Source organism: Homarus americanus, unplaced genomic scaffold (genome assembly GCF_018991925.1).
Source record: "Homarus americanus isolate GMGI-L3 unplaced genomic scaffold, GMGI_Hamer_2.0 scaffold40629, whole genome shotgun sequence".
NCBI classification, from domain to species: Eukaryota; Metazoa; Arthropoda; class Malacostraca; order Decapoda; family Nephropidae; genus Homarus; species Homarus americanus.
This window is the reverse complement of record NW_024751658.1, coordinates 259,168-267,716: the sequence shown is the minus strand read 5'-3', so window position 1 is coordinate 267,716 and position 8,549 is coordinate 259,168. Positions and strand designations below refer to the sequence as shown.

Here is an 8,549-nt window from a genome sequence, read left to right as displayed (position 1 = left end):
GGCCATGCCATCACGGTCATATAAATACCACCATAACCAACACCACTTTAACACACAGAGGTTTAACATTTATTCACTATAGTGTTTCTAATATAACCGTTCCTGTCATTTCTACTTAACTGAACAAAATATATTTAATTTAAAGATAATAATAAATTTTAAGCTCATTTAATAACCAACAAAGTATAAATAGGATAATTATGACGCCTCCACAAAATAAGATACATGCTTGTGTTTACATCAAAGCGGATAATCATAATAGTCGGTATACTCTTCATAAAAACGTTATTACTGCCCGGTGAACAAGAACATTATTGGAACCTTGAGGGAAAAAAATAAAACTCGTTCATCTATCAAAGGAAAATTATCGTGTTTGTAGAGAGAGAAAAATCATAATAAACTCTTCAGAAACGATATTGCGCTCGACCAAACACACAAATTATTGAACCTCAGGAAAAATTCGTTCATGTATAAGGTAAAATTATCTTGTGTTTCATTAAATAAATAGAGAAACAGAAAGAGAGGAATTACCCGAATACACAATGGCTACAGATGAAAATCGCATCACACACACACACACACACACACACACACACACACACACACACACACACACACACAAAAAACCGGAATCAGAACACGGTCAAGAAAACTACAGTGGCTGGAATCAGAAAATCGTGCTACAGGGCGGAAACAGAGAACGGAAGGGTCACCACTAAGAAAATACGATGACAAATGTAGACGGAAATTATGTCCTTAGTTGGGGGGAGAGAGTTTTAAAGACAAGTTGCTGAACTTTATTTTGATTGTACTGAGTCTACAGAACCGGGGTCTACCAGAACTGGGGTCTACAAGGGCTGGTGTCTACAAGGACTGGGGTCTACAAGGACTGGGGTCTACCAGAACTGGGGTCTACCAGAACTTAGGTCTACCAGAACCGGGCTACCAGAACTGGGGTCTACAAGGGCTGGTGTCTACGAGGACTGGGGTCTACCAGAACTGGGGTCACCAGAACTGGGATCTACGAGGACTGGGGTCTATCAGAACTGGGGTCTCAAAACTGGGATCTAAGAGGACTGGGGCTCCAGAGCACTGGGGTCCACGAGACTGGGGTCTACGAGGACTGGGGTCTACGAGGACTGGGCTATGAGGAATGGGGTCAAACAGAACTGGGGTCTACCAGAACTGGGGTCTACCAGAACTGGGGTCTACCAGGACTGGGATCTACCAGGACTGGGGTCACGAGGACTGGGCTATGAGGACTGGGGTCTGCCAGAACTGGGGTCTACCAGAACTGGGGTCTACCAGAACTGGGGTCTACCAGAACTGAGGTCTACGAGGACTGAGTCTACCAGAACTGGGATCTACCAGAACTGGGGTCTACGAAGACTGGGGTCTACCAGAACTGGGGTCTACCAGAGTTGGGCTCTACCAGGACTGGGGTCTACCAGGACTGGGGTCTACGAGCACTGGGCTCATGAGCACTGGGGTCTACGAGCACTGGGGCCTACCAGAACTGGGATCTACCAGGACTGGGGTCTACAGCTGGGGTCTACGAGACTGGGGTCTACGAGACTGGGATCCACGAGCACTTGGGCTACGAGCACTGGGGTCTACCAGAACTGGGGTCTACCAGAACTGGGGTCTACCAGGACTGGGGTCTACCAGAACTGGGATCTACCAGGACCGGGGTCTACCAGGACTGATCTACAAGAACTGGGTCCAACAGAACTGGGGTCTACCAGAACTGGGGTCTACCAGAACTGGGTCACTCAGAACTGGGGTCAACGAGGACTGTGGGTCTAACAGAACTGGGGTCTAACAGAACTGGGGTCTACCAGAACTGGGGTCTACCAGAACTGGGATCTACCAGTACTGGGGTCTACGAGGACTGGGGTCACCAGAACTGGGGTCTACCAGAACTGGGGTCTACCAGGACTGGGGTCTACCAGGACTGGGGTCTACCAGGACTGGGGTCTACCAGAACTGGGGTCTACAAGAACTGGGGTCTACAAGAACTGGGGTCTACCAGAACTGGGGTCTACCAGAACTGGGGTCTACCAGGACTGGGGTCTACCAGGACTGGGGTCCACTGAACTGGGGTCTAGCAGAACTGGGATCTACCAGAACTAGGGTCTACCAGAACTGGGGTCTACGAGGACTGGGGTCAAACAGAACTGGGGTCTAACAGAGACTGGGGTCTACCAGAACTGGGTCTACCAGAACTGATCTACCAGTACTGGGGTCTACGAGGACTGGGGTCTACCAGAACTGGGGTCTACAGGACTGGGGTCTACCAGACTGGGGTCTACCAGAACTGGGGTCCACCAGGACTGGGGTCTACCAGGAACTGGGGTCTACTAGAACTGGGGTCTGCCAGAACTGGGGTCTACGAGCACTTGGGTCTACGACACTGGGGTCTACCAGAACTGGGGTCTACCAGAACTGGGGTCTACCAGGACTGGTCTACCAGAACTGGGATCTACCAGGACCGGGGTCTACCAGGACTGGGGTCTACCAGACTGGGGTCTACAAGAACGGGGTCTAACAGAACTGGGGTCTACCAGAACTGGGGTCTACCAAACTGGGGTCACCAGAGCTGGGGTCAACGACTGGGGTCTAACAGAACTGGGGTCTAACAGAACTGGGATCTACCAGTACTGGGGCTCCAGAGGACTGGGGTCACCAGAACTGGGGTCTACCAGGACTGGGGTCTACCAGGACTGGGGTCAACCAGGACTGGGGTCTACCAGAACTGGGATCTACCAGAACTGGGGTCTACCAGAACTGGGGTCTACCAGGACTGGGGTCTACCAGGACTGGGGCCACCAGAACTGGGGTCTACCAGAACTGGGGTTACCATGACTGGGTTCTACCAGGACTGGGGTCTACCAGAACTGGGTCTACCAGAACTGGGGTCACAAGGCTGGTGTCTACGAGGACTGGGGTCTACCAGAACTGGGGTCTACCAGAACTGGGATCTACGAGGACTGGGGTCTATCAGAACTGGGGTCTGCCAAAACTGGGATCTAAGAGACTGGGGTCTGCGAGGACTGGGGTCCATGAGGACAGGGGCCCATGAGGACTGGGCTATGAGGAATGGGGTCAAACAGAACTGGGGTCTACCAGAACTGGGGTCTACCAGAACTGGGGTCTACCAGGACTGGGGTTAACCAGGACTGGGGTCTACCAGGACTGGGGTCTACCAGAACGGGTCTACCAGAACTGGGGTCTACCAGGACTGGGGTCTCCAGAACTGGGGACTACCAGAATCTGACTACCAGAGCTGGGGTTCACCAGGACTGGGGTCTACCAGAACTGGGGTCTACCAGACCTGGGATCTACCAGAACTGGGGTCTACCAGAATTGGGTCCACGAGGACTGGGGTCAACAGAACTGGGGTCTAACAGAACTGGGGTCACTCAGAACTGGGGTCTACCAGAACTGGGATCTACCAGTACTGGGGTCCACGAGGACTGGGGTCTCAGAACTGGGGTCTACCAGGACTGGGGTCTGCCAGACTGGGGTCAACCAGGACTGGGGTCTGCCAGAACTGGGATCTACCAGAACTGGGGTCTACCAGAACTGGGGTCTACCAGGACTGGGGTCTACCAGGACTGGGGTCTACCAGAACTGGGGTCACCAGAACTGGGGTCTACCAGGACTGGGTCTGCCAGGACTGGGGTCTGCAGAACTGGGGTCTACCAGAACTGGGGTCTGCATGGGCTGGTGTCTGCAGGACTGGGGTCTGCCAGAACTGGGGTCTGCCAGAACTGATCTACGAGGACTGGGGTCTATCAGAACTGGGGTCTGCAAAACTGGGATCTAAGAGGACTGGGGTTTACGAGGACTGGGGTCTACGAGGACAGGGGTCACGAGGACAGGGGTCACGAGGACTGGGGTCTGAGGAATGGGGTCAAACAGAACTGGGGTCTACCAGAACTGGGGTCTCCAGACTGATCTACCAGGACTGGGGTCTGCGAGGACTGGGGTCTGCGAGGACTGGGGTCTACCAGAACTGGGGTCTACCAGAACTGGGGTCTACCAGAACTGGGGTCTATGAGACTGGGCTATGAGCACTGGGGTCTGCGAGCACTGGGGTCTCAGGACTGGGGTCTACCAGGACTGGGGTCTACCAGGACTGGGGTCTACCAGAACTGGGATCTACCAGGACCGGGGTCTGCCAGGACTGGGGTCAACAGGGACTGGGGTCTACCAGACCTGGGGTCTACCAGGACTGGGGTCTGCCAGAACTGGGACTACCAGAGCTGGGCTACCAGACCTGGGGTCTAAGGACTGGGGTCACCAGAACTGGGGTCTACCAGACCTGGGATCTACCAGAACTGGGGTCTACCAGAATTGGGGTCTACGAGGACTGGGGTCAACAGAACTGGGGTCTAACAGAACTGGGGTCTGCAGAACTGGGGTTCACCAGAACTGGATCTACCAGTACTGGGGTCTACGAGGACTGGGGTCTACCAGAACTGGGGTCTACCAGGACTGGGGTCTACCAGGACTGGGGTCAACCAGGACTGGGGTCTGCCAGAACTGGGATCTACCAGAACTGGGGTCTACCAGAACTGGGGTCTACCAGGACTGGGGTCACCAGGACTGGGGTCTACCAGAACTGGGGTCTACCAGAACTGGGGTCTACCAGGACTGGGGTCTACCAGGACTGGGGTCTACCAGAACTGGGGTCTACCAGAACTGGGGCCACATGGGCTGGTGTCTCACGAGGACTGGGGTCACCAGAACTGGGGTCTGCCAGAACTGGGATGAGGACTGGGGTCTATCAGAACTGGGGTCTACCAAACTGGGATCTAAGAGGACTGGGGCTCTACGAGGACTGGGGCCTACGAGGACAGGGGTCACGAGGACTGGGGTCTACGAGGAATGGGCAAACAGAACTGGGGTCTACAGAACTGGGTCTACCAGAACTGGGGTCTACCAGGACTGGGATCTACCAGGACTGGGGTCCACGAGGACTGGGGTCTACGAGGACTGGGGTCTACCAGAACTGGGGTCTACCAGAACTGGGGTCTGCAGAACTGGGGTCTACGAGGACTGGGGTCATGAGCACTGGGCCCACGAGCACTGGGGTCTACCAGGACTGGGGTCTACCAGGACTGGGGTCTACCGACTGGGGTCTACCAGAACTGGGATCTACCAGACCGGGGTCTACCAGGACTGGGGTCAGCAAGACCTGGGGTCTACCAGAACTGGGGTCTACAAGAACTGGGGTCTAACAGAACTGGGGTCTACCAGAACTGTGGTCTAACAGAACTGGGGTCTACCAGAACTGTGGTCTAACAGAACTGGGGTCTACCAGAACTGGGGTCTACAAGAACTGGTCTACCAGAACTGGGGTCTACCAGAACTGGGGCCACCAGGACTGGGGTTAACCAGGACTGGGGTCTACCAGGACTGGGGTCTACCAGAACTGGGGTCTACCAGAACTGGGGTCTACCAGACTGGGGTCTACCAGAACTGGGGACTACCAGAGCTGGGGTCTACCAGACCTGGGGGTCTACCAGGACTGGGGTCACCAGAACTGGGGTCTACCAGACCTGGGATCTACCAGAACTGGGGTCTACCAGAATTGGGGTCTGTCCACGAGGACTGGGGTCTAACAGAACTGGGGTCTAACAGAACTGGGGTCTACCAGAACTGGGGTCTACCAGAACTGGGATCTACCAGTACTGGGGTCTACGAGGACTGGGGCTCACCAGAACTGGGGTCTACCAGGACTGGGGTCTACCAGGACTGGGGTCAACCAGGACTGGGGTCTACCAGAACTGGATCTACCAGAACTGGGGTCTACCAGAACTGGGGTCTACCAGGACTGGGGTCTACCAGGACTGGGGTCACCAGAACTGGGGTCTACCAGAACTGGGGTCTACCAGGACTGGGGTCTACCAGGACTGGGGTCTGCCAGAACTGGGGTCTACCAGAACTGGGGTCTACAAGGGCTGGTGTCTCGAGGACTGGGGTCTACCAGAACTGGGGTCACCAGAACTGGGACTACGAGGACTGGGGTCTATCAGAACTGGGGTCTACCAAAACTGGGATCTAAGAGGACTGGGGTCACGAGGACTGGGGCTCCACGAGGACAGGGGCTCCACGAGGACTGGGGTCTACGAGGAATGGGGTCAAACAGAACTGGGCTACAGAACTGGGGTCTACCAGAACTGGGGTCTACCAGGACTGGGATCTACCAGGACTGGGGTCTACGAGGACTGGGGCTCATGAGGACTGGGGTCTACCAGAGACTGGGGTCTACCAGAACTGGGGTCTACCAGAACTGGGGTCTACGAGGACTGGGGCTCCATGAGCACTGGGGCTGCAGGCACTGGGCTACCAGGACTGGGGTCTACCAGGACTGGGGTCACCAGGACTGGGGTCTACCAGAACTGATCTACCAGGACCGGGCTACCAGGACTGGGGTCAACAAGGACTGGGGTCTACCAGAACTGGGGTCTACAAGAACTGGGGTCTAACAGAACTGGGGTCTACCAGAACTGTGCTCTAACAGAACTGGGGTCTACCAGAACTGTGGTCTAACAGAACTGGGGCTACCAGAACTGTGGTCACCAGAACTGGGGTCTACCAGAACTGTGGTCTAACAGAACTGGGGTCTACCAGAACTGTGGTCTACCAGAACTGGGGTCTACCAGAACTGGGGTCTACCAGAACTGGGGTCTACGAGGACTGGGGTCTAACAGAACTGGGGTCTACCAGAACTGGGGTCTACCAGAACTGGGATCTACCAGTACTGGCCTAGGACTGGGTCTACCAGAGTGGGGTCTCCAGAACTGGGGTCTACCAGGACTGGGGTCTGCCAGAACTGGGGTCTACCAGGACTGGGGTCTACCAGAACTGGGGTCCACCAGAACTGGGGTCTACCAGGACTGGGGTCTACCAGACTGAGTCTACAGAACTGGGGTCTACCAGAACTGGGATCTACCAGGAACTGGGGTCTACCAGAACTGGGGTCTACGAGGACTGGGGTCTAACAGAACTGGGGTCTACCAGGACTGGGGTCTACCAGAACTGGGGTCTACCAGAACTGGGATCTACCAGTACTGGGTCTACGAGGACTGGGGTCTACGAGGACTGGGGTCACTCAGAACTGGGTCTACCAGGACTGTCTACCAGGACTGGGGTCACCAGGACTGGGGTCTACCAGAACTGGGGTCTACCAGAACTGGGGTCTACCAGAACTGGGGTCACCACAGGACTGGGGTCTACCAGGACTGGGGTCTACCAGGACTGGGGTCTACCAGAACTGGGGTCTCACCAGAACTGGGATCTACCAGAACTGGGGTCTACCAGAACTGGGGTCTACCAGGACTGGGGTCCACCAGAACTGGGGTCTACCAGAACTGGGGTCTACCAGGACTGGGGTCTACCAGGACTGGGGTCTACCAGAACTGGTGTCTACCAGAACTGGGATCACCAGAACTGGGGTCTACCAGAACTGGGGTCTACGAGGACTGGGGTCTACGAGGACTGGGGTCTACGAGGACTGGTGTCTACGAGGACTGGGGTCTCCCAGAACTGGGTATACCAGCAGTGGGTCTACCAGAACTGGGGTCTACCAGGACTGGGGTCTAACAGGACTGGGGCCTACCAGAACTGGGCCACCAGAACTGATCTACCAGAACTGGGGTCTACTGAACTGGGGTCTACGAGGACTGGGGTCTACGAGGACTGGTGTCTACGAGGACTAGTGTGTCTACGAGGACTAGTGTCTCACGAGACTAGTGTCTACGAGGACTAGTGTCTACCTGGGAGGACTGGTGCTCCATGAGGACTAGTGTCTACAGGACTAGTGTCACGAGGACTAGTGTCTAACAGGACTGGTGTCTACGAGGACTCAGGTCTACTGACTAGTGTCTACGAGGACTAGTGTCTACGAGGACCAGTGTCCATGAGGACTGGTGTCTACGAGGACTTCGTGTCTACGAGGACTAGTGTCTACGAGGACTAGTGTCTACAAGGACTAGTGTCTACGAGGACTGGTGGTCTACGAGGACTAGTGTCTACGAGGACTAGTGTCTGCGAGGACTAGTGTCTACGAGGGACTGGGGCTCACGAGGACTGTGTCTACGAGGACTAGTGTCATGAGGACTAGTGTCTACGAGGACTAGTGTCTCTACGAGGACTGTGTCTACGAGGACTGGCTACGAGGACTGGGCCATGAGGACTGGGGTCTACGAGGACTAGTGTCTACTGGGACTAGTGTCTACGAGGGACTAGTGTCTACGAGGACTGGGGTTCACGAGGACTGGTGTCTGAGGACTAGTGTCTACGAGACTAGTGTCTGAGGACTAGTGTCTACGAGGACACAGTGTCTACGAGGACTGGGGCTCCACGAGGACTAGTGTCTACGAGGACTAGTGTCTCGTGAGGACTAGTGTCTACGAGGACTGGGGCTCCATGAGGACTGGTGTCTACGAGGACTCGTGTCTAAGGTGACTAGTGCTCTACGAGGACTAGTGTCTACGAGGACTAGTGTCTACGAGGACTGGGGTCCATGAGGACTAGTG

At 55.4% G+C, this 8,549-nt stretch overlaps 1 protein-coding gene across 1 annotated transcript; it reads left to right on the top strand.

Annotated features, from left to right (window-relative positions):
* The first annotated feature begins 1,477 nt into the window (after positions 1-1,477).
* Positions 1,478-7,780, top strand: LOC121854682 (spidroin-1-like). Its single transcript, XM_042349376.1, has 6 exons — positions 1,478-1,611; positions 2,460-2,696; positions 3,647-3,991; positions 4,706-4,897; positions 5,952-6,177; positions 7,556-7,780. The coding sequence occupies exons 1-6, from the start codon at positions 1,478-1,480 to the stop codon at positions 7,778-7,780; spliced, it is 1,359 nt and encodes a 452-aa protein (XP_042205310.1).
* Positions 7,781-8,549: the final 769 nt, after the last annotated feature.